This window comes from Urtica dioica, chromosome 6, assembly GCF_054948205.1.
Source record: "Urtica dioica subsp. dioica isolate 48M chromosome 6, U.dioica_male_clone48M_v1_H2, whole genome shotgun sequence".
Lineage (NCBI taxonomy): Eukaryota > Viridiplantae > Streptophyta > Magnoliopsida > Rosales > Urticaceae > Urtica > Urtica dioica.
In genome coordinates this window covers 8,139,534-8,164,041 of record NC_142761.1, presented here as the reverse complement: position 1 = coordinate 8,164,041, position 24,508 = coordinate 8,139,534, and the positions used below count along the sequence as shown (strand labels likewise).

General features: G+C 40.0%; 2 protein-coding genes across 2 annotated transcripts; both read left to right on the top strand.

Moving 5' to 3' along the window:
- The first annotated feature begins 10,501 nt into the window (after window positions 1-10,501).
- LOC149393254 (patatin-like protein 3) lies at window positions 10,502-13,979 on the top strand. The gene is made up of 5 exons (XM_089617025.1): window positions 10,502-10,664; window positions 12,567-12,753; window positions 12,911-13,072; window positions 13,194-13,487; window positions 13,576-13,979. The coding sequence occupies exons 1-5, from the start codon at window positions 10,558-10,560 to the stop codon at window positions 13,927-13,929; spliced, it is 1,104 nt and encodes a 367-aa protein (XP_089473151.1). The 5' UTR covers window positions 10,502-10,557; the 3' UTR covers window positions 13,930-13,979.
- A 1,895-nt stretch (window positions 13,980-15,874) lies between these two features.
- Window positions 15,875-19,300, top strand: PAP18 (purple acid phosphatase 18). The gene is made up of 6 exons (XM_089617106.1): window positions 15,875-16,124; window positions 16,251-16,655; window positions 17,135-17,401; window positions 18,480-18,668; window positions 18,776-18,864; window positions 18,960-19,300. Exons 1-6 carry the CDS (start codon window positions 15,972-15,974, stop codon window positions 19,177-19,179), a joined length of 1,323 nt encoding a protein of 440 aa, XP_089473232.1. The 5' UTR covers window positions 15,875-15,971; the 3' UTR covers window positions 19,180-19,300.
- Window positions 19,301-24,508: the final 5,208 nt, after the last annotated feature.

The window sequence follows — 24,508 nt, the reverse complement described above, 5'->3', positions numbered from 1 at the left end:
GAAAAGATTCTTGATCGGTACCAGCCCACTATGGACAGAGGTCATTCAAACACTTTCAGAAATAGCATGGTAAGCTCGGAAACTGAAGACAGCGCGAGCACCAACAAAACAAATTTTAGGAGATTGGAGCGTCGGATCGAAGAAGTGGCCCTAGGTCAAAAGGAGTCTATCCCGAAAGTTGGAGAGGCTATCTCCCCTTTCACAGCACGTGTGTTAGAACACCCGCTGCCAGATCGTTTCAGGATGCCGAGCATCCCAGTATACGATGGGAAAACCGACCTAGGAGACCATCTAGACACCTTTTCTTCTTGGATGCTGTTACAAGGTGCAGGACCAGAAGTTATGTGCAGAGCATTCTCTATCACTTTAACTGGCTCAGCCAAAAGGTGGTATAGAAAGCTAAAGCCAAACTCCATAGGGTCCTGGAAGCAGTTATCCAGAAAATTCATGGAACAGTTTGTCGGCTCCAATTCGGGGAAAACTCCCAAAGAAAGGCTGCTAGCGGTGAGACAAGCCCATGATGAATCTCTAAAAGATTTTATTAATCGCTACTCGGAGCAAGCTCTTCAAGTCAACGATCTGAACGAAGACTTTAAGCTCTTCGGGATCTCCTCCGGCGTCCGAACAGAATCAGAATTCTGGTGGTCACTTCAGAAAACTAGTCCAAGGGATTACAACGATTTTCTGAAGAGAGCTCAGAAGTATATCAACGCGGAGGAAGCAAGGCTGGCGGCAAGAAAAACAAAGCCACCAAAGAGTTACCGAGAATAGCACAGGGAACGACATTCCGAGGACAATCGCCCACCGAAGAAGAGCCGGTCAGGAGCAGGGCCTCTGAAGCCTTTTTCCAGTAAGTTCGATAAATATCATAAGCTCAATACCCCGATAGAGGAGATATTTAATCTTACACAGGACAAAGAGGATTTCCCTAAGCCAAGACCGATCAAGAAAGATATCTCAAGAAGAGATAAAACAAAATATTGTGCTTTCCACGCGGACATCGGTCATCGCACTGCTGACTGCTTCAACCTCAAAGAAGCTATAGAAGCTCTAATCCGAAGATGACCGTTGAAGAAGTTCAAGGCCGAACAAGGGGATCAAGAGGAACAGAAAGGTGAGGCGTATGCTGAAATCTCGCTCATAGTCGGAGGACCACATGTGGGAGGAACTTCAAGGAGCGCTCAAAAGAGCTATGTAAGAGAGGCCTACGCGGGACCCCGACAAATCTTGTTTACAGCCGAGCAAAGGCCTAACAAGATAGCCAAACCTAGCTCGGAGCCTATCACCTTTACAGTAGAAGATGCTCGGTGGGTGATGTTTCCTCACAACGATCCGTTGGTCATATCAGCTCTCATCGGTAACAGGAATGTACACCGAATATTGGTGGACACTGGGAGTGCTGTCGACGTGCTCTATGAAGACACGTTCAACAAGATGGGTCTTAAGCAAGATGCATTAGCTCCTTCCCCTCAAAATCTCTATGGTTTCACAGGAGACTCAATCCAGCCTAGGGGAATGGCCTCGCTCCCTATAACTGTAGGAGAGAGCCCGAGGAGCAAAACCACTAACACGACGTGGGTGGTGGTCCCCAGAAATCTTCATTCAACGCGATCATTGGCAGGCCAACCTTACAATCTCTCGGGGCTATCGCTTCCGTAGAATATTTGAAAATGAAGTTTCCCACCGAGCACGGGGTAGGTGAAGTAGTCGGAACCCAGGCTATCGCAAGGAGCTGTTATGCGAATTATCTCAAAGAGAGTCAGGACAAAGATGTCCACAAAGTTATGATGATCGACTCGGACTTCGACCCACGCCTTCCGAGCCGAGAAGAAATTGGCCCAGGAGATGAAGTCGAGGAAGTCGCTCCGGATCCTAAACAACCTGAGAAGAAGCTCAAGATTGGAAAATATCTTGAATTAGGTACCAAAAGTAACTTAATTACTCTTATATCTAATAGCTTAGATATATTTGCCTGGTCACAGTCCGACATGACGGGGATAGATCCTCAAATAGCATATCATAGGTTAAATATAGATCCTAAAGAAAAACCTATCAGACAAAAGAGAAGGGCTTTTAAACTCCGAAAGGTATACAGCTCTAAAAGAAGAAGTAGACAAACTGATTTCTAACGGATCAATAAAAGAAACTAAATATCCTAAATGGGTAGCCAATCCTGTCCTGGTCAAGAAACCTAACGGGAAATGGAGAACTTGTGTGGATTTTACAGATCTGAACAAGGTTTGCCCTAAAGATAGTTTCCCTATGCCGAGAATAGATCAGTTAGTAGACGCCACAGCAGGCCATGAAATTCTAAGCTTTATGGATGCCTACTCTGGCTACAATCAAATCCCTATGTATGGTCCCGACCAGGATCACACGGCATTCATAACTGATCGAGGGCTATACTGCTACACAGTAATGCCCTTTGGGTTAAAAAATGATGGAGCAACATATCAAAGATTAGTAAATCGAATGTTCGCTGAATTACTCGGGATTACGATGGAAGCATACATCGATGATTTGCTACTTAAAAGCCGAAAAATATATGAACATACGAATGATCTTAGAAGATCATTCGAACTTCTAAGGCAATATCGCATGAAACTAAACCCTCTAAAATGTATGTTTGGTGTCTCTGCAGGTAAATTCTTAGGTTTCATCGTTCATGAACGAGGCATCGAAGTGAATCCAGAGAAGATCACAGCCCTATGGAATATGAGACCACCACGAAACATCAAAGAAGTGCAAAAATTGACAGGATGCATAGCTGCATTGAGTCGTTTTATCTCAAGGTCTACCGATCGAAGCATTCACTTCTTCAATGTACTCAGAGGCTCCAAGGAATTTGAATGGACCAAGCAATGCGACGAGAGTTTCGAGTCCCTAAAAGAGCACTTGGCATGGCCTCCGACTTTAAGAAAAGTACAGGAAGGAGAGCCCCTGGAAATTTACCTGGCCGTATCGGAGCATGCAATGAGTTCAGCGCTGATCAAGAATGAGGGAAAACACCAGGTCCCGGTTTATTATACTTCGCGGCGCCTTAACGAGGCGGAAGGAAGATACCCGGAACTCGAAAAGCTAGCTTTCGCCCTCATCACCGCTTCTCGGAAGCTAAAACACTACTTCCTCGCGCATCCGATTACAGTCCTCACCGATTTCCCACTGCGCCAGGTGCTGCAAAAACCTGACGTGTCCGGAAGGCTAATGAAATGGTCGATTGAGCTGACACAATATGATATACACTTCAGCCCCCGACCAGCAATCAAAGGGCAGGCAGTTGCTGACTTCATTGCAAAATTCACGTACAGACCAGTTGAATTCCCAATTTGGGACATGTATGTAGACGGAGCAGTCAACGAAAAGGGTCCGGGGTCGGAATTGCGATGTCCAGTCCAGAAGGAGACAAGGTAAAATTCGCTTTAAAATTCGATTTTAATGCTTCAAACAATGAAGTTGAGTACGAAGCTATGATACATGGGCTACAAATAGCAAAAGATTTAGAAATCAAAAAGCTCAAAGTATATTCGGATTCTCAGTTAATTGTTAATCAAATGAAATGTGAATTTCAGGCAAAAGGCGAAAAGATGTCGCTATATGCCAAGAAAGCTAGAAACCTGGCAAGCAAATTTGAACTTTGCGAAATCACCCAAGTCCCCAGAGCCATGAACGAAGAGGCCGACGCATTAGCGAAGCACGCTACTCAAGGATCCGACTCGGAATCAATCCCAGTGATCAAAATTAGGCAACCTAGCATTGAGCAAGCTCCCCATGTGCTTCAGATCGATCAACGAAAGTCATGGCAAACTCCGATCAGGGAATACTTGCAGCACGGAGCTCTACCCAAAGAGAAAAACGAGGCTAGAAGCCTAAAGTTCAGAGCTGCTCGATACTTCCTAGAAGGTCAGAATCTCTACAAAAGAGGATTTTCTCAGGCTCTGCTCAAATGTCTAGATGAAGACGAGGCCGAGTACACTCTCAAAGAGATCCATGAAGGGATATGCGGAAGTCACATCGGATGCGAAGCATTGGCACAAAAGATCATCCGACAAGGACTCTACTGGCCAACATTAAAAGCCGATGCTCGGCGCATGACGCAAAAATGTGTCAAGTGTCAAAAGTTTTCTAACATCCCGAGGCTTCCACCTAATCCACTCATCTCCCTCTCATGCCCGATCCCATTCGCAGAATGGGGAATAGACCTAATTGGAGCTCTGCCAACAGGCCGAGGTGGATGCATGTACGCAATTGTAGCCATCGACTACTTTTCGAAATGGGTTGAAGCCGAACCTTTAAATAAAATAACGGCCCATACAATTGAGAAATTTGTATGGAAAAACATTATTACTCGGTTTGGAATACCGGTCAAAATTGTATCCGACCACGGAACACAATTCGACTGCGATTCCTTCAAAAGTTTTTGTAAAAAATATGGCATTAACAAAGTTTTCTCTACTCCAGTCAGACCACAATCCAACGGGTTAGTGGAGGCCGTCAACAAAACAATAAAGCACGGCCTAAAGACGAAGTTAGACGAACAGAAGTCAGAATGGGTGGACATGCTCCAAGAAATCCTCTGGTCATACAGAACAACCGAGCACTCCGCAACTGGCGAAACGCCTTTCTCCCTCGCATACGGTTCCGACGCGGCTATCCCGACCGACGTCATGATACCAACAGTGAGAAGAGAAAACTACTCGACAAAGGTAAACAACGACATTTTAAAAATTAACCTTGACTTGCTAGAAGAAAAAAGAGAAAAAAGCCAGATTAAGAAATCTCGCTAACCAACAAAAAGTTACTCGGTACTTCAACAGGAAAGTCCGACCAAGATTTTTCAAAGTCGGTGACAAAGTCCTCAGAAGAGTTTTTCTCCACACCAAAATACAACAGGAAGGAGCCTTCAACGCAAACTGGGAGGGACCCTACATCATCCGAGAAGACTTCGAAAACGGGGCATACCGACTACAACAGTTGAACGGTGATATGGAGAAAAACCCTTGGAAAACCGAGCACCTTCGCCGATTTTACGTTTAAGTTTTTTTTATTTTTTTTTATTTTTTAAACATTCAAAAAGCGGCTTGGTCGCATGTATTGTATTTGCATTTTCCAAAAGCGGCTTGGTCGCATGTATCGTGTTTGCAATTTCAAAAACCGGCTTGGTCGCACGAACTTGTGATTTCCAGAAATTATTCATCTTTCGTTTCTGTACTCGGTGTTTAAACGCATAATTTTTATAAATTCCGGCTAAATAAACTAGGCGGCAGGATAACTAGCAAAAAGTTGTTTAGAAAACTTAAAGGAAATATACTTAGTTATACTTTATTTTGCCAAAATTCAGAAATACTTTTTACTCTTTTTCGCCAAAGTCAGAAACTTAGATAAATCAACACACGGATTATAAATCCAACCACGGATCAACTATTCAAAGCCCGAGCGGGTTAACAAAAATTACATAATATAAGATCCGACCACGGATCAATTGTTCAAAACCCGAGCGGGTTAACAGAAATTGAAAAGCAAAAATAAATAATAAGTTCTACTCCTAGTCGCCTCCTTCATCGCTAGCTCTTGACTCCGAATCAAGATCGAGGTCCGTCGCATCCAGAGTAGGATTCTTCGGACCAAGGAGCCGAACGGCCTCGGTCATTCCGGCGGTATAGAGGTCATCGCGCATATCGCGATACCCCTCGGAAGCTTTGTATTCTTCCACCGCCGCTGAACAAGCAGCCTCAAGATCTGCTCGGAACTTCCGAGCAAGCTCTGACCGAACCTTTGCTGTCTCGTCCCTGGCCGCGTCTCTCTCCTTGAGAAATCGATCATTTCGTTGTCTCAACAAGGTGAGCTCGGAGCCTAATAGCCCGACAAGGCCGGCCATGCTAACGAAGCTCTGTGATTATCAAAAGGTCAGCCACAACAAGTCGTCAAGAAAGGGAAAGAGATACCGACTAAGCAAGTAAAAACGTACCGAAACCACCGAGTCGGTGGCCTGGTTGAGCCTCTCTAAAGGCTCAGACCCGAGAACCACCTGGGCCTTCTCGGCAGGAAAACGCTCATGAAGGAAGGTGACGACCGGGGCCAGAGGGTCGGAAGCAGAAGAAGGTTCGGCCAGGCTTTTCCCCGGAGAAGAGCTCGGAGGCTCTGAAACCTTCGAAGCAGCTAGGGCCGCCCGCTTACAGCCAGCTGAAGCCTTGGAAGCCTTAACACGTTTCGGATTAGGAGGGATCAGTTCGGGAGCGGTTTTCTTTTTCGCCATCTGGGCAATCTCTGTTAAGGAACAAAAAGTGAAAACGAGAAAAGACTGGAACATATGCAATTTGGTTAGAGACAAATAGAATGCTCACTCGAATAGGGATAATAATAATATTGGTCGAGCAGGTCTGGGTCCGACAAAACAAACGTTGACCGATCAGCCTCCGAAATATCAAATATCTCTGAGTGAAGTGGCCGCGCGTCCTCAGGGTACTGTGGAAGAAAACCTGAAACCAAACATAAAACATATGAGAAAACCAAAACAAAAACCTGGCCCAGTTTATCAAATAAGAATTCTGAACCAGAGTCACACCCAGTTCCGAGAACGAAGCCCTTATGGGGCACCTTTCATAAGAGGCGTTCCCTTCAACCCAAAAGAAATAATCTTTCCAATTTTTCTGGCTGGTCGGAAGGCGAGTGACCACCTTAGACTGATCATCATTGGCCCGAGCATAATAGTAACCATGTTGCCCTGGAGCCGACTTAAACGAGTAATACTGCGAAAGGTCTTGTAAAGTGACAGGGCGATCATAAACTTTCACTCATAGCACGGCCATCCCAACAAAAATCTTATACACGTTGGGGACGAGCTGGGTAGGAGACAACCCATGTCAGAAACGAACTGGGAAATGAGAGGATGCATTGGTAACCCTCCGATCACGTTCAAAATAGCCTTATTGAACGCTATCTTCCCGACAGGAGGCTGATCGGCCCTCTCATGTTCCAAAGGTGCCGAGATGATAATTCCCTCAGCTATCTCAAATTCCTCCCTCGGCTCTTGTATATATTTCTCGGTAACCCGAGAAGTCCAAACCTTAGCCGAAAACTGGCCCTCTTTCCGTTCAAAGACCAAGGCCTCATCCTCTTCCTTTGGGAGATCGACCCCAAATGTCCTCCCACTCGGACCCGGAATGCCTTGAGAATATCCATCTCCTCGGTCTTGCGAAAGAGAAAGGCTCGTCGTATCACGAGATTCCGACTCGCTCTCCCTCGAAGAAGCGGACGAAGACGATATCTCCAAAACCATGGTATCCCTACACGACAGGGAAGACGAGTCAAAAACCTTTTTCTCGTTATCAACCCCCTCGGACTCAGGACTGGGATACACGCATGATTCATCAAAAGCCATTACAGGGCGATCCCATCCGATCTCTGGAACATGATACCAAACGCGACTCCTGAGGAAAGGAAACGTGGACCCATCCGACAAAATAACGCTATCGGGATCAGGCTCCGATCGTCAAACGAGGCGAGGGTCAAAGCTCAGATCAGGACGCGCAAGTCCTCCCATAGCCCTAAGGAAGTTGAGAAACTAAGATCCCTAAAGTCCGAAGGGTCCGAATACGAGAGGAAAAGGAAAATACAGATCACCGAATAACGATCTCAAAACAAAAGAAATGTATCAGATCAATGATGAAAAAGCCTTACCCGCGAGATTGAAGATCGGAAGATCCGAGCAAAAAGCGAGAGAGCTGAAAGCACAGTCTGAACAGACAGATCAAGCCGAGAACGCTCCGAGAGTAAAATTTAGAAGAAAAAGCATAATGAAGTCAAAAGTTGAGAAAAGGCTTTATATAAAGACCACACGAACGGCAAGGATTAAGCTTGTCCAAGAAGCCAAGCACATCTGACCGTCGAAGCAAAAAGACGCGACGATTCAGCAATGCCAAAGACAAACGACGTCGTAAGATGTCCTGCAAAAAAGAAAAGAATATAGAATTCTACTCGGATCGTCCCGAGGCAAATAAGCAAAGATGAACACGGTCGTCAATTAAACCGAAATAGTTCCTTACCATTTTTGCTAATAATACTAAGAAACTGGAGGGCAGCTGTTACGAGATAAATTAGTCAGACACCGAGCAGGGTAGTCGGACTCCCGAGCAGCGAGAAGAATCCAGCACCGAGCTCAGGTTAAGTAAACCCAAGGGCCATCCATTGAAAAGGAACGAACCGTTCATAAGTCAAGAACGAAACCCACCGATCAGAACTTCGGAGAGAAGAGAAGAACGTGGGTCAAAGACTAGTCAAAACCAAAAGAAAACATGTTTCAAACCCTAAAACGCACACCTTGACGGTTCAGGAACCAAACGAAGAGTATTAACCGTCCACCTCAGCGAGAGGTAAGAGGCAGTTACCCAAAACCGTCCAGAACGTGGGATTGATCAACCCACGTTCCCCAGAATAACCGTCAGAGACACGACCACGAGGCCACACCGGACGAGTATAAATAGAGGCTGCGGCACAGAACAAAACGGAAACTTTTTTACTGACTTTCTTTCACTTAGAACCTCTAGAAAACACTGCTCTCTTGTATTAGATTTGTCTGTATAAAGAGAAAGTCTTGCATAAATCATCTCTGTACTCGGAGCCCTCGTACTCGGAGTCTGTGTATTTTCGTGAGATATTGTTGTACTAATTTTACAGGTCAATGTGTATTTTGTTGGAAATATAGAAATGAGAGAATGGTAAATAAAATAGAGATAATTATTGTAGTCAGTCCATTGTTGTGGCTCCACTTTTTCTCATCTTCTAAACTCATTTTTCTTGTTCTTGTTTAATTTTGTGATATATCTATGGGGTAAAGGCATAGCATGCGGCACGCAATACCATTCATACTAACCAAAGACAAATCAGAAATGGGCTAGGCTGCAGTAAGCGGTATTTAATTTAATCCGAGAGAGAGAGAGAGAGAGAGAGAGAGAGAGAGAGAGAGAGAGAGAGAGAGAGAGAGAGAGAGAGAGAGAGCAATAAACTCATGTTTAAGAAGTGGCTACAAATGAATAGACAAAATAACCTTCTTAATTCTCACACAAACTAGGAAACAAAATAGTTCTCCAGAGAAATAATAAAGCCATCAAATGATTAGAAAACAAAAACAAAATAATTTGGAAACATGATTCAAGTTTAATAAAATATGGTGGCTGAACTATTGCCTAACACACATAAAAATGAACACTAATTGAATTGGTCAGTATGTTCATCTGCAAGATTAAAAAATAAAGAAATTGATATAGAAAATTGATCGGTCAAGAAGTATTTGGCTTGAAGGTATACTTTTTTTTTTTCCTTTTATCATTTCATTTGTAAACTCAATTAAAACCAAAGTAGTTAGAAAATAATGTGAAGTGCGTCATTTAGAGTAGTATTATCTTCTAAATAATTTCTGAAAATAATGGATTTTTGTACAAGACATAAAAAGGGCTTATATAATATTATGTGATATTTGACCTTTTCTCATGACATGCACGTACGTAGACTTATTTACTTTTCACAGCACATATGTGTAACGTGTTGATAATAATTTTTAATCTAAAACGTTGTATCTGGATTCTGGAGATGAAATTACAGCGCTCTTAAAAAAATACAAATATATGTGTGTATATATATATATATATATATATAATTTGTTTACGAAAAGAAAACAAGTTCTACATAGTTGAGACGGCCATATATATGCGCGCGTTTTAGGTGCGATCCACTATTTTTAAAAACGTTTGGCAACCTTCTTAATCCTCATACAAGCTTAATTCATTGAACTAGCTAGTGATAAATTCATGACCAAAAATGATAAAATGTTGACTTAAGTTCAACTGTGGCGTCCATGCTTTTAATAATAATATTTCCTTTTCTTGGTCACTGTATCGTTGTTGACCAAACTGAACTCAATTATGAAAAACTCTACATATTTAAAAGATTGCTTCTTCCAAGATTATTTCAGAATTAGAACTCTTTAATATAAAATCATATTTTGAGCAAGTTATTTTCTATGATTAGCTCTTTTATTTCGCAAGATCAGTCAAGAATACCTTTTCATTACATCTGATAGAAGATTCCTTTCGATTAATCAAAACACTATATAATATAATTAGATGGAAAAATCCGGTTCTACGAGAAATAAGACAGTCACAGTGTTGAGTATCGACGGTGGTGGAATTAGAGGTGTCATTCCCGGCACTCTTCTTGAATTTTTGGAATGCAAACTTCAGGTACGTATTAAATCAAACTTTTTTATTTTACATTTGTGTATACTTTAAAGAATAGCAATAGCATTAAAAAAAATTGAATTGTTTTTGTTTTTGTTTATTTTTTTTATTTTTTTTTATTTTATAATTTCATTGCATAAAGAGTTAAGGATAGTTATTTTCTATTTCCTACAAAAATATATCATATATAAAAATATATCTTCTTCTTTTTCATTTTTTTTTTATTTGTATTTGTATCTGTTATGCTGACTAAAGTTAATTTTCAAGAATTTCAGATTATTTTGACATAATTGCGGGAACAAGCACCGGCGGGTTGGTCACTACAATGCTTACGGCTCCAAATGTAAATGATTGTGGCCGTCCATTGTTTACCGCCAAAAACATCAACGAATTTTACTTAAACCACACACCTAAGATTTTCCCTCAAAATAGGTAATGAAATTAATCGAGCTACTTAATTGTGAAATTTGTTGTAACTAGCCAAGTTTGTCATTCTTATTGGGGGAATAGCACAAGTTTCATTTTATTAAGCAAATAGCCCATATTTTCGGCTCAGACCATAATGCCCTTGGCAAATTCACGAATTAGTTAATTTAATTAACCTACTGGAGTGAGTTAGGTTAATTAATTAACTTATTGGTTGAATATTAGTTTAGGTTCTGATTTTTTGTGAGTAAAGTTAATTTACTAAATGATTGAATTCAGAATTAGATTAATTAATTGAATGCTTTGAATATCAATTGACTTAAGTTATGATTTTTTGTAAATTTTTTGTGAATTTCAAATCATTCACGAATCAGTTAATTAATTAACCTAACTCACTCCAGTAGGTTAATTAAATTAACCAATTCGCGAATTTACAAAGTGTCTCTCCTCAATCCCCTCCATCGCCGCCGATTTCCTCTCCGCCACCGATTCCTCTGAATTCGGAATTATGTTAATTAATTGAATACTTTGAATATCAATTGACTTAAGTTATGATTTTTGTAAATTTTTTGTGAATTTCAAATTATTTACGAATCAGTTAATTAATTAACCTAACTCACTCCAGTAGGTTAATTAAATTAACCGATTCGCGAATTTACAAAGTGTCTCTCCTCAATCCTCTCCATCGCCGCCGATTTCCTCTCCGCCGCCGATTCCTCTCCCCCCGCCGATTTTCGAGTCAATCTGAGCCGTCGTCGCAGTCGAGATCCGTACCTTCCCTGCACCGCCAAGCAGCTTCCCTTCTTTGTCTTGTTCCTTGGCGCCCGCCAAGGCCTGCAATCCTCGCCGCACCCGGAGGCGCCTGCCATGTCCGCCATCCTCCTCTGCAAGTAGCTCACTCGCGACGACACGTACCTCTGGCCGCGACTCAGCCCCGCCACTCACGCCTCCCTCAAGTTCGTCGTCCTCACCTGCATCCACCGGGTTCGGCGAACAAACACCTAAAAAGAAAAGCTAAATGCACAAGCCTAATCTCTAAAGTCTAATCGTGACGAACAAACACCAAAAATTCAAGCGACAAACAATATCAGCAAGGATGATAGTGAATTGGATAGAACATACCTTGTCATTGACATTGGCACCTTTAAGCCTCTGAGTGTAGAGAAACCGCCCCGGAAAAACTATGTATTGCCGACCTCCTATCTGAATAATGTACACGTCACACACATCAAAATTACTTCTTCAAACACAAAACAATCTGATATGAAGTTCATAAACATTCGCAAAAACTACAATCTTTCCACAAAATATTCAAATTCGACAGCAAGAATAAAAACGAATTTCATCTGGATAACCAATAAATCAAAGGAAAATTTGCATACCATAACGACGACGAAGATCTCCTCTCGCTTAGCTGGCGGTTCTTCAGAATCGGCGACGACAATGGTCGCATCTTCGGCCCTAGGCGGCGCGTCGAGCACAGGCGCTTCGAGCTCGGAGGCCTTCGTCGGATTGAGGCGTTTGGACGACGACGAAGACGACACAGAGAGTTTGTTGTTGGCGTCGGCGACGACGAACGTCACGGCGGAGTCGACGCCGGAGAAGAGAACTTCGGCGGAGAGAGCGATAGAGGCACTAGGGTTTGGTGGATTTTCATTTGAGACAGATCTGAGAGTGTTTTGGGTCTTTAAATATGAGGGTAATTTTGGAACTGAAATATCACTTGGGTTATTCTCTTAATTAATTCAAACTTGGGCTATTCTCTTAATAAAGATGAGTTGATTGGGCTAGCAAGCTAATTCACCCCTACTTAATTCGTGGAGTTATCGCCTTTATAATTTTATTTTTTTCGACATTTTACTAAACATATTTATTTTTCTTTTTGACTTTTGTTTTTTTTTTTTCCAGAAACTTTGTAAAATCAATGACCGGTTGTCTTGACCCATTCACGGGACCAAAATACGACGGGAAGTATCTCCATACCCTTCTGAACAATTTGCTCGGTGACCTCACTCTTAAACAAACCCTAACAAAGGTGCTCGTTCCGGCTTTTGATATAAAGTTCCTCCAGCCGGTTATTTTCTCCACCAACGATGTGAGTACAAAGATTTAATTTTAATACTAATATTAGAAATCCCAATCTTAAATTACTTGATTTAATTATATAAATTTTATTATTATATATATAATTTATCTACTTATAATTAATATAATAGATTTTCATTATTTTCGATGATTTGTTCTTTGTGCAGGCTAGAGAAAATAACTTAAGAAATGCTCGGCTAGCGGATATCTGTATTGGTACCTCTGCTGCACCCACTTTTCTCCCGGCGCACACCTTTAAAACAAAGGACTCAAATGGAAAGACTCGCACTTACGAGCTCATCGATGGTGCTATGGCTGCAAATAATCCGGTAAGAAACAATATTAGTTATTCCACTAAAATTCTAAAGTAATTTTATAAATTTTTACAACTAATATTAAGTAATTTAAAATGTTACAAATTAAAAATTTCTAATTATCAATTCTTCACAGACAATGTTGGCAATAAGTCATATATCTAGAGAGAGATCGAAGAACAGCACAGAGGTAGCGCCGATGAGTGGGCATAAAATGCTAGTTCTATCCTTAGGAACCGGCGCTGAAAAACGTGAAGAAAAGTACAACGCGGCTAAGGCCTCTAAATGGGGTGTGCTCAGTTGGATCTTCAACAATGGAAACACTCCTCTTGTTGAGATTTTTAGTGACGCTAGCGCTGATGTCGTTGACTTTCTCGTGTCCGCTCTTTTTCAGTCAAAAAACGACCATAGCAACTACCTTCGAATCCAGGTATATACATAAATTATATATTTGTTCATAGAAACCATATTTTTTTTAGTGTAGTTACCAATGACCAATTCATGTTTTGTTAATATAGGACGATAATTTGTGCGGTGAAGAGTCCTCAGTTGATATCGCAACGAAAAAGAATTTGGAAAGATTAGTAGAGATTGGAAACATGTTGCTAAGAAAGCCAGTTTCAAGAGTAAATTTGGAAACGGGAAGATATGAAGCTATTGAAGGGGAAGGGACGAACAAAGAGGCTCTTACAAGATTCGCAAAGCTTTTATCAGAGGAACGAAAACTTCGATCCACAACTCGATTTGGCAAGCTTCTGCACATGAGAGGAGACTCTAAAATCATATATTGTTTATTCATTCTTTATTTTTTTCATGGGGAAAATATGTTCATTAATTGTTTTCAGGTCCGGTTTTCATCTCATTTGAACTAGAGTTTTGTAATCAATGCTTTGTAATTCCAAACATGAGAATAAGAAAGTATAGCGTAAGAAACTGTAATCTTCCTCATTGAGGCTCAAATAGTACAAGCTTTGTTTTCAATCTAAAGATATTAAAAGGATTATGTATTTAATAATTGAACATAATAGAAAATAAAAATAATGTGTATGTACAAATTACGAAAATATTATTCAATCCACATACTTATATATGAGTTTATGCATGTATTAACTAATATATAATAAATATATTAGATTTTTATTTTACATATAAATTAAATGTTAGAGAACTCATTTGAGAAGAGTTAATTACTAACTGCGACAACGTGCGGGTACACAACAAACTCGTACTTATCTATTTCGATTTATAGGCCAACAACATTGACAAATCAAATGATAAGCAAAGAATACGAGTATTATTATGAAAAGACAAAAAACATGTTATCATCCAATACTTATACTTTAAGCAATGTCATATTATTCTAATGCAATTCAAATATTCTGTTTATATTTTTCTTTCTTTCTAATCTCGTGACATTTCTAGCCGTGTTTGGTTGTCATCTTGAAAACTGTTTTCTACTTTTGCAGTTCAAATAGTAAAGTAAAATAAAATGAAAAGCTGTTTGTTTTATAACTCGCATTTTTAAATTTGAAAATTTTTCAAGTTGTTTTTACTTGTTGTGAACAAAATTAGAAAACTACTTTTTGGTGTTTTCTCTTTTATAAACTTTTTTTCTTCACTCGCTCTCTCTAACAATAACACTGACAACTCAGTCTCCACTGATTCAATGGCCGACCGATTCGAGTGATACACTCGCCGCACAATCCTCTACGCCGCCGCCGGACCCATCCCCGAAAACATCTCCGGCGAGGCCGACGAGCCTGCCACCGTCTCTGAAAACCCCTTCTCCTTCGTTCTTACCGAGGAGCTTGATCTGGTTCAGGCGCTCTTACTCTTCCTCTGCATCGCCTCCTCTTTCTGTCTTTGTAATTCCTCGAGCTCGCGGTACCGCTCTTCCTCTCTCCTCTGCTGCTCCAAAGCATATTTCCTCTGAGATCCCTTGTTTGTTTGTTCAAATACATCTTTACATTTTAATGTAAATATCTATGTTCATAACTGGTATTTGAAGTCTAATTATATCAATATTTTATCGATTTGTATTTGGACGGGTCTCACTGTTTTTGGTTTGTAAAAGAGAAGAGACCATGGTCCTTGGAGATGGAGGATTACAAATTCAAAGACTGATATCTATGTGCTGTTTCTATTTCTTTCTCTTAATTTTTATTTTTATTTTTATTTTTATTTTTTATGTGAAAAATGAAAACAAAATGAGAGAGAAAGAGTTATACCAAACAACTTTTACCAAACATTTTTTTCAATTTTTTTACTTTCTCAAAAACAAAAATGAAAACTGTACCAAACAGCTTTTTGAAAACAACTACAAAACAGTTTTTCAGTACAACTACAAAAATTAGAAAACAGAAAACAAAAAACAGTTTGAGTTAACTACCAAACACAACATTTTCTTGTCATTGTCTCAAAATTGATGACATATAACATTATTATATATACACGGATAAAATCAACAACAGACCCACCCACCACCGGCTATTAACATGCTTACTTTAGGTTAAATCCCACTACTCTAATTTATAATCTGAAATCACTGGCATAAGTTAAAATTTCAATTAGCAAGTGAAATATTTGTGCAGTATGAGAAACCATACAACTGAAAAAGTGGGTTTTTTTTGGGAAAAAGGACTCTTTTTCTCCGCGTAGCACGGCTGATATAGTCGGCGTATTCCACAAGCATCATTGATTCCGCTAACAAACAAAAGAAAAAAAAAAGCACAAGTCAAAACTCGCAATAATGCCACACGAAAAAGGTAATTTAGTCATTTTATTTTCACCGAAAGATTCCAAACCAGTATATTGGTTGGCTCTCTCTCTCTAGATATTTAGATAATACAAAACCTGATCTTGTATTTATATCAATGGTGGATTTTCCAAGATAGAAGAAATCGAACGCAATCAAATGGATTCTCCCAAATTAGTACTACTCATCGTACTCTCTCTGACCACAATCTCCTCCGTTGTCGTCACCGTCGAATCGGAGTACGTTCGACCTCCTCCTCGAGAGACACTCGTCTTCCCATGGAGCCGAAAACAAGCTTCACATCCTCAACAGGTAAATAATTTCCGAAATCGAACAAGAATTAATTCGATTCTCCGCTATATTATAACGAATCAGTCACTCAATTAAGAACCTATAAGCCTTATGGAATTGAAATGAATCGAGGTCGAAAATTTCCAGGTCCACATTTCCCTGGCGGGAGAGAGTCACGTGCGAGTCACGTGGGTGACGGACGACCGGTCCGCACCGTCGGTGGTGGAGTACGGCACTTCCCGCGGAAAATACACCGCCACGTCACAGGGTCAGAGCACCACTTATAATTATCTCTTCTACACGTCAGGCAAAATCCACCACGCCGTGATTGGGCCTCTCAAGCCCAGAACGGCCTATTTTTACCGCTGCGGTGGGCCCGGCGGGCCTGAGCTCGAGCTCAAGACCCCTCCGGCCAAGTTTCCGGTGACTTTCGCGGTGGCCGGAGATCTGGGCCAGACGGGCTGGACCAAGTCCACGCTGGCCCATATCGACCTGTGCAGCTACGACGTTCACTTGCTCCCCGGCGATCTCTCTTACGCGGATTACGTGCAGGTAAAAGAAATTGGAATAAAGGTTTGTTTGTTATTAAAAGTGGGCAAAATGGTTTACCGGTTGAACCTTTAACCAACCATTAACATTTCAAAACGGTTAATGACTTGACCAGTTAACCGCGAATAAAGTTTTCTTTGCGAGTAAAAGTTGGCAAAATGGTTAACCGGTTAAACCTTTAACCATTTTGAACGGTTAACGGTTAACCATTGACCTTTCAAAACGGTTAATGACTTGACCAGTTAACCGCAATATCTAGAACGGTTAATATTGTATGTTGTTTGGTGGTAGGTTAACTGCGGTTAACCATATAAATAACCGGTTAAGATTAATCGCTTGGGTAATTTTGACAAAAAAGAATGGTTAAAATACGAATTAATTGTCCGATTAATTTTAACCGGTCAAAATGCCCACCATTATTTGTGATGTAAATTTCTTGGGTCTGAAGTTTTTTTGTGGGGTTTGTGATGATGAGGTGGCAGGGGCGGTGGGACACGTTTGGGCAGCTGGTTGAGCCGCTGGCGAGCGCGAGGCCGTGGATGGTAACGCAAGGGAACCACGAGAAGGAGCGAATTCCATTTGTGAGCGACGGGTTCGAGTCTTACAACGCTCGGTGGAAGATGCCGTACGAGGAGAGCGGTTCGGGCTCGAATCTCTATTACTCGTTTGAAGTTGCCGGGGTTCATGTTGTCATGCTCGGCTCGTACGCCGATTCCGACGAGAACTCGGATCAGTACGCGTGGTTGAAGGTTAGTTTTGGAACTGAATTTTATAGCCTTTGTTTTAGTCGTAGTTGAGGAGGATTTGAAGGGAAAGAAGATGATAGATTTCTTACTTGATGTGAAAGAGAAGAGCTATGGATCAGTAATGGTTTTGAATGTTTGTGAAAACCGAGAATGGTTAAAGTGAACTGTAAAATAGTAAGGAAAACGGTAAGAAGGAGAAAAAAGAACAGATTTATTACCATTTTTTTCTTTCATGTTTGGATGTGCTTAGAAATATTTGAAGGTGAGATGATCGAATACTAAGCAAGAGAAACAAGACAGATTTTTACGCTAGGTTTCATTTTCTACACCATTTTTTCAAGCTTTAATTATACTTCTACATTCTCCCCCGAAAAATGTCGATCAAATTTTTCTCATTCCAAACAAAGAAAGAAAATTTTGGGAATTTCCTCATCTTTCTGCTACATTTCTAGTTTCTAAAACAATCGGACTGAATTCCGCAAGCTTATAGTTAGTTCTAGTCTGAATAGATTTCTTGCTATTTTCTTATTCTCGTTTTGAGGTCGCTCAGCAAAATTTGAGGGTGAAAATTATGGTATACTGAGAAGAGAATATAAACAGATGTGTGTCCACTGTCTCTGAGGTTTCATTTCTACACTTTAATTTAGGAATTCAAAATTAAATTTACAGAAAGAAAAAAAAAATAGTTAAGCAATCTCCCTAAAAACGTTATCCGTAAAATTTTCCTCGAAAATGCACGTGAAATGTTGGGAATTTCTTTGTTTTTCTGTTGTACTTTGTTAGAACTCTGGATATCATAGAGGCAAATAGATAAGTAAGGGGTTAATATAGCATACTTAGAAGCCAAGTATAAGAGGGATTATTAGAAAAGAGGATCATGAAAATGGCATGACAGAGTAGTTGAAAGAAGAAATTCCTTGCGAGAGAGAGCACAGACCTCTCAATGCTCAATATCTACCATTGCAATTCCTTTTATTATAAATATTTTCATTGATACAAAATACGCCAGTTCGCATAACATATCTAGGTTCCAAACATATCCCAGGGGAATTAACTTTTTTGTGCATTTTGGATTGCTTAGGGTGATCTATTGAAGGTAGACCGGGAAAAGACACCGTGGCTCGTAGCAGTGTTCCACGTGCCGTGGTACAACAGCAACAAGGCTCACCAGCGCGAAGGAGACAGAATGATGGCTTCCATGGAGCCTCTGCTTTACGCCGCCAGCGTTGATCTAGTCCTCTCCGGCCACGTTCATGCTTACGAGCGCACAGTAAGCTCAACAACCATGTCACACCATTGTTTTCGACATATTAGGAAGGAACACTTCTACAATTTTTTTTTTTTTTTTTTTTTTTTTAAACTATCCCTGTTTGACAGAAACGGGTCAACAATGGAAGGTCTGATCGTTGTGGTCCCGTTCACATAACCATTGGCGACGGAGGAAACAGAGAAGGCTTAGCTCACAAGTATTTCTCTTTGGTTTTTATTGTAGTTTCCTGTCTCTAATCAACTTTTGGTGGCTAATATTTTGTCTTTTTATTTTTATTTTTTTTTCTTATAGGTATCTAAACCCATCTCCCGAGTGGTCGGAGTTTCGTGAAGCGAGTTTCGGGCACGGCGAGCTGAGGATGGAGAACTCGACTCACATGTTCTGGAGTTGGCACAGGAACGACGACGACGAGTCTGTGAGGTCTGACCAAGTCTGGATTACTTCACTGCTCAGCTCGGGCTGTGTTGCTGAGAAGACACATGAGTTAAGGAAGATTCTCTTAGAACCATAGGCTTGGATTTTAGCTAGGGACATGAACGTTTGTCTTCTTATCAAGTTTTTTTCATGTAAATATTAATCAACTATAAAAATGTATCTCACATGGCTTATAATATATAGTTTTTTGCATTATCCATTGTGGCTACTTAAATTGTAGAATCACTGTTTCTCCTTCTGGGTTTATGTTAGGATAAAGGTTTAAAATATCGTTACCGATATTCATACCGAGGTTCTGATTTTACGGATATATCAAGTATCGATGAATATTTTATAATAATTTCAATACCGATTACCAATTATATCGGTGATATATCGATGATATATCATTTACCGACGGATATATCGATATAAATCCTATAACAAATAAATATTTTTAAACAACTAAAAATATATATGTTTTGGAATCCAAATTATGAAAATACAAAATCAAATACTACAAAGTTCATGACAAGAAATAAACTTAAAGTAGACATTACAAAACATAGGAAACTGTTCTCAAATGATTCAAATGAAAGAAGAATAGAAGATTACAACCTTTGGAAGTCCGAATTAGTTGTAGGTTGAGTGTCGAGGAGATTGAAATGTGTGGGGTTGCACCGGCTGACCTTGACAGTATACTTCCCACGACATGTATGATGAATAGTATTCCATGTAGGTTTTGGTGTGCATTTCGTAGTTGTACTGATATAGGCCGATGAATAGGTTGAGAATAGGAAAATGTGCGTAGTGAGAGTGAATTTTGGAAGTTGAGGTAATAGCCTCAGATCCCGAGACCGACATTGAATCAAATTGGGAAGAAATTTGATCAATATCAGTAGTCGACGCACGAGACATGAGAGCTGGATAAGTCGGTGGAGCGCCAAAAAAGTAATTAAATGTGGATAGTTGATCACCACCACCTCGGCCAAAACCGCTAACATCACTTGGAGTACCAAAGTCATGTCCATCTTCTTGGCCCCTTGGGTCACCACCACTCCGACCATTACTACCAAATTCATATCCACCACCAGCATATTCAACACCTATGCCATGTGAACTACCACCGTAAGTACTACCCCCGTGAGTACCACCACCATAAGTACTACCCTCGTGAGTACTATCACCAGCAGTACTACCACCATCGTGGCCAACATCGTCCCGCATAACTCGATCGACGTCAACACCTAAATTTCGAGCCTCGGTAGCTACTTCAGGATTAGGGTTACCAATATCGTCATCGAGGTGGATTGGTTGAATCCAATCAAGGATTTCCTCGTCTAGGTTTTCGTTACCCACCGTCGCTATCAATCGTTCGAGGATGTCATACGGATCTTGCCTATCCACCCCGTCATTTGCAGCTTCCATGTCTCTTAGTTGCAGCTTTTGGTTGTAACTGCAAAAGACAAGCTACTCCAAGCATTTGTTAGCCAACCAGTTCCTTTGTTTCGTGTGGATCAATGCGAACGTAATCCAATTCCGCTCGCATGCGAACGATGATGCTGTTTGGGACAAGATACGCATTGCCAACTTTCGCAATGTCGGACATTCATGCCAAAAAACGTTCCACCATTCGGCTGCAAATGAAAACAAGTTATATACCGTGTAATTAACAACTTCATCATCTACACTAAAAACGGTACATGGCTTCAATTTTGTACGTCCAACAATTAATATGCATGTAATCAATATCGATATTAAAAACAAAAAATTGCTTACCTCTTTGCCAATATCGGTGTAGTCTTCGTGTGGATGCAGCTTATCGAAGACTCTAGTCACGATTTGCATATATTCGCTACGCATCTCAACATTGGGGTTGTATTGAAGCATTGGATTTAGCCAATGAGCTGCTTCATGTAACGGATGATGTAGCTGCTTCTTCCACCGTTCAGTCACAATGTCTACCACCCATTGTTTGCCTTCAAGGTGAGACAGACGTGAAATCATCGACTCAAACACGTTGTACATCATTTCGAGAATATGACACGTAGAGCTGCGTACATCGGCTCATAAATGGAGCAAACCATGTCAAGGGAAGTCCAAAAAGAGGCGTCCATGACCGTTTGCTCCACAACTCTATCGACGACATAATTCTTGAGCTTGGACACTTCCCAAGATTCTGATATGAACATGTTTCGCAGGTGGACTCTGTTGCTGCGTATGCTCCTACATGCCAAGTAGTTCGTCGCGAATCGTGTCTTCCCGGGGTGAATAAGCTCAGTCGGGCAGAATTCCCTCATCATTGCTAACACGTTCAAGTGGTTGTAAATGAACTTTGTTATGTTACGAGCTTTCACAACTGGTTCCCCAATAATAGGACGCTTTCCGATAACCTTGAACATGAGGTCGATGCAATGTGCGGCTCACGGCGTCCAATACACTTGGTATTTCTTCATCAGCTTTTTCCCAGCTTTAACATAAGCTGAGCCGTTATCAGAACAACTTGCATGACGTTGTGCACCCCAATTACGTCTATGACGTCAAATAGCATGCAATATATGTATGCGAAATCTTTGATCTTGTTCGATGCATCGATAGACTTCAAGAATACCGTACGTCTAGCAGAGTATACCATTACGTTGAGAATACTCAACTTTGTGGTTCCAGTCCAACCGTCGGACATAATGGTACATCCATATTCTTTCACATGTTGGTCGTTGTGCATCCACGTACTTCTTGAAGTCTTCAACCTCCATTAGCAAGTACACGGAGGATATCTCATAAGGCGAGGGAATAGGCACACCGGGACCTGTATGACGATAACATAAAAAATTATCTTCAAGCTCGCCGGAACATAACTAGTTCTATAATTAAGCATTTAAAAAATGTCTTACCCGCTTTGGCGACTCCAGCTATCATATTCTTGAAATGATTAGATTTTACTTTGTTGATCACAATATTCGCGTGGATGAAAAACTTGCTAATATGGCGACCTACTAGTTTTTTCTTACGCGGATTCACCATCTCCGGAATCCTTTGTTGCTTCGACTCTCTGATCAATATAGAGACGGAGCCGAGGGGGGCACTGGCCCTGAGCCTCTCTCGGGACCCTTAAACCCCTGGCAAACTTTTTTGAGGCTTCTTCTTGATGGTTCTTTTTAAATTTTCTAAACAATTCTCTTTCCGCTTCGGCGTCTTCATCTGAATCTTCAAGATTTTGTGTCAACCTTCGACCGACGTTAATATCAGAACTCTTATTCTTCTGCTTCTTTTGGGAGCTTTGTAGAAGCAGTTCTTGCATTTCTTTACGAACCTCGGGAGGAACTTTAGCGCATGCTCTCGCATTTTTATTGGGATCGTTACCACTCAAGTGGTATTTCATTCGAGTAATCCTGCCACCTTTCATTTGCCAATCATAAAAGTGGCATGTGAACCCGTTCGAACTCCCTTGAAAGGGCGTACAATACTTTTTTGCCCCTTCGTCAGTCATTTCTAGAAATAAAAAATTCACAACCACAATATCACAATTTATAATTCGCAACTTCTTAATCACAATCACAAGTTTTGATTCGCATTTTCTAAAATCACAATTTATATATCCTAATTTCAATTTCACATATTCCCATCCATAATCATAAATTCCAATTCACACGTACAATATCACAATTTATAATTCGCAACTTCTTAATCACAACGCAATCACAAGTTTTGATTCACATTTTCTAAAATCACAATTTATATATCCTAATTTCAAGTTCACATATTCCCGTCCACAATTAAATTCCAATTCACACATACAATATCACAATTTATAATTCGCAATTTCTTAATCACAATCACAAGTTTAGATTCGTATTTTCTAAAACCACAATTTATATGTCCCAATTTCAATTTCACATATTCCCGTCCACAATCATAAATTCTAATTCACACGTCGAAATATCCTAAATTATATAATAACATAATTTTTACACTAACCTCTTTGAAATGAAGATTCTTGACATTTTCAAGTCGCCGGAAAATTCGTCGGCCGCCGTTAATTCGGGCAGCGGGTCACTGGAAAAATGAATAGCTTGTCGGAAGTTTAAAAAAAAGTTGGGGATCTAAAAGATATTCAAATACTAATTTCAAATATGCAAAAAATTTCAACAAAACTTGAGTTAAATCGATCTAAAAATGAAAAACAAAATTTAAAACAAACTTCTTCAAAATATCCGAGTTTTATATACTTACCAAGGATATATCCGACTCTATCGGCGATATGCTATATAAATCCTTCTTCGCCGGGCGATATTCCACGGAGATGAAGCTTCGTCGCCGATATCGCATAAGAATTACACAGGGATGAATGCTTTTAGCCGGGTAGAAGACTGATGATATTTTTCAAAATGAAGCCGATATTTTCATGTGTTTATACCCTAAAAAATATCATGATATTTTCTAAAAACGGTGATATATCCCGATATTTTATAAAACGATAACGTTTATTGAAGATATTTTACTGAGGTATAAAAAAACGAGATATCGGCGATATATCCCTATATATCACCGATGTTTTGATCCACCGCATCGACTGTTAGGGGTTTAATATAGAATAGTGACCAATTAAAAGCAAGTAGCCTGTACGTAGTACATAGGACTAATATACTATAATTTCATAACTCAATTCCTATTTTGCACCAAAATTATAAGGGAAAATATCACATTTATACCCTGTGTTTTAGTGAAATGTCGAGTTTAACCCTCGGTTTTCAAAAATGTCGAGTTCATACCCTCTGTTTAACTAAAATGACGAAATTATACCCTGAAATGAATAACAGCGTCACAAATCTCCCTTTCATTGATATTAACTCTTATATAAGAAAAACCAAATCAAATCTAAATCAGTGCCCTAACTTCCAAATTCTCAATTTTGAAATAAAAATAGCCTTAAATTGAAATTAAATAATAAAACTCATACCTCCTAAGAAATGACTTCATTCCGTGTTCGAATTGTAACTCTAAATTCTGGATTCTCTGTTCGAATATGCGATTTTGATGACTATCAACTATCGATGTTTACCCATTTGCCTCTTTCTGTGTTCTTCACGATTAAGATACTGTTGTTTATTTTTTAGTTTTAAATAAATTACATATATGGCGCGAATGAATAAAGATAATTGGTGTTTATATACACGTATTATAGTCAACGTCAATGAAAAGTCAATAAAAAGAATATTCGTGACACTGTTGTCTATTTCAGGGTATAATTTCGTCATTTTAGTTAAACATGGGGTTTTAGTTAAACAGAGGGTATGAACTCGACATTTTTGAAAACCGAGGGTTAAACTCGACATTTCACTAAAACACAGGGTATAAATGTGTTATTTTCCCAAATTATAATTTGGACAAAAATACTAGTGTAGTGAATCTTATGTACAAATACA

What these genes read in the sequence shown, in the direction of transcription:
- LOC149393254 (XM_089617025.1), top strand. Translation starts at nt 10,558, where the DNA reads ATGCTTACGGCTCCAAATGTAAATGATTGTGGCCGTCCATTGTTTACC. An exon ending in AAGATTTTCCCTCAAAATAG is followed by an intron (nt 10,665 to 12,566) that starts GTAATGAAATTA and finishes TTTTTTTTCCAG; the next exon opens with AAACTTTGTAAAATCAATGA. An exon ending in CTATGGCTGCAAATAATCCG is followed by an intron (nt 13,073 to 13,193) that starts GTAAGAAACAAT and finishes AATTCTTCACAG; the next exon opens with ACAATGTTGGCAATAAGTCA.
- PAP18 (XM_089617106.1), top strand. Translation starts at nt 15,972, where the DNA reads ATGGATTCTCCCAAATTAGTACTACTCATCGTACTCTCTCTGACCACA. An exon ending in CTTACGCGGATTACGTGCAG is followed by an intron (nt 16,656 to 17,134) that starts GTAAAAGAAATT and finishes ATGAGGTGGCAG; the next exon opens with GGGCGGTGGGACACGTTTGG. An exon ending in ATCAGTACGCGTGGTTGAAG is followed by an intron (nt 17,402 to 18,479) that starts GTTAGTTTTGGA and finishes TGGATTGCTTAG; the next exon opens with GGTGATCTATTGAAGGTAGA.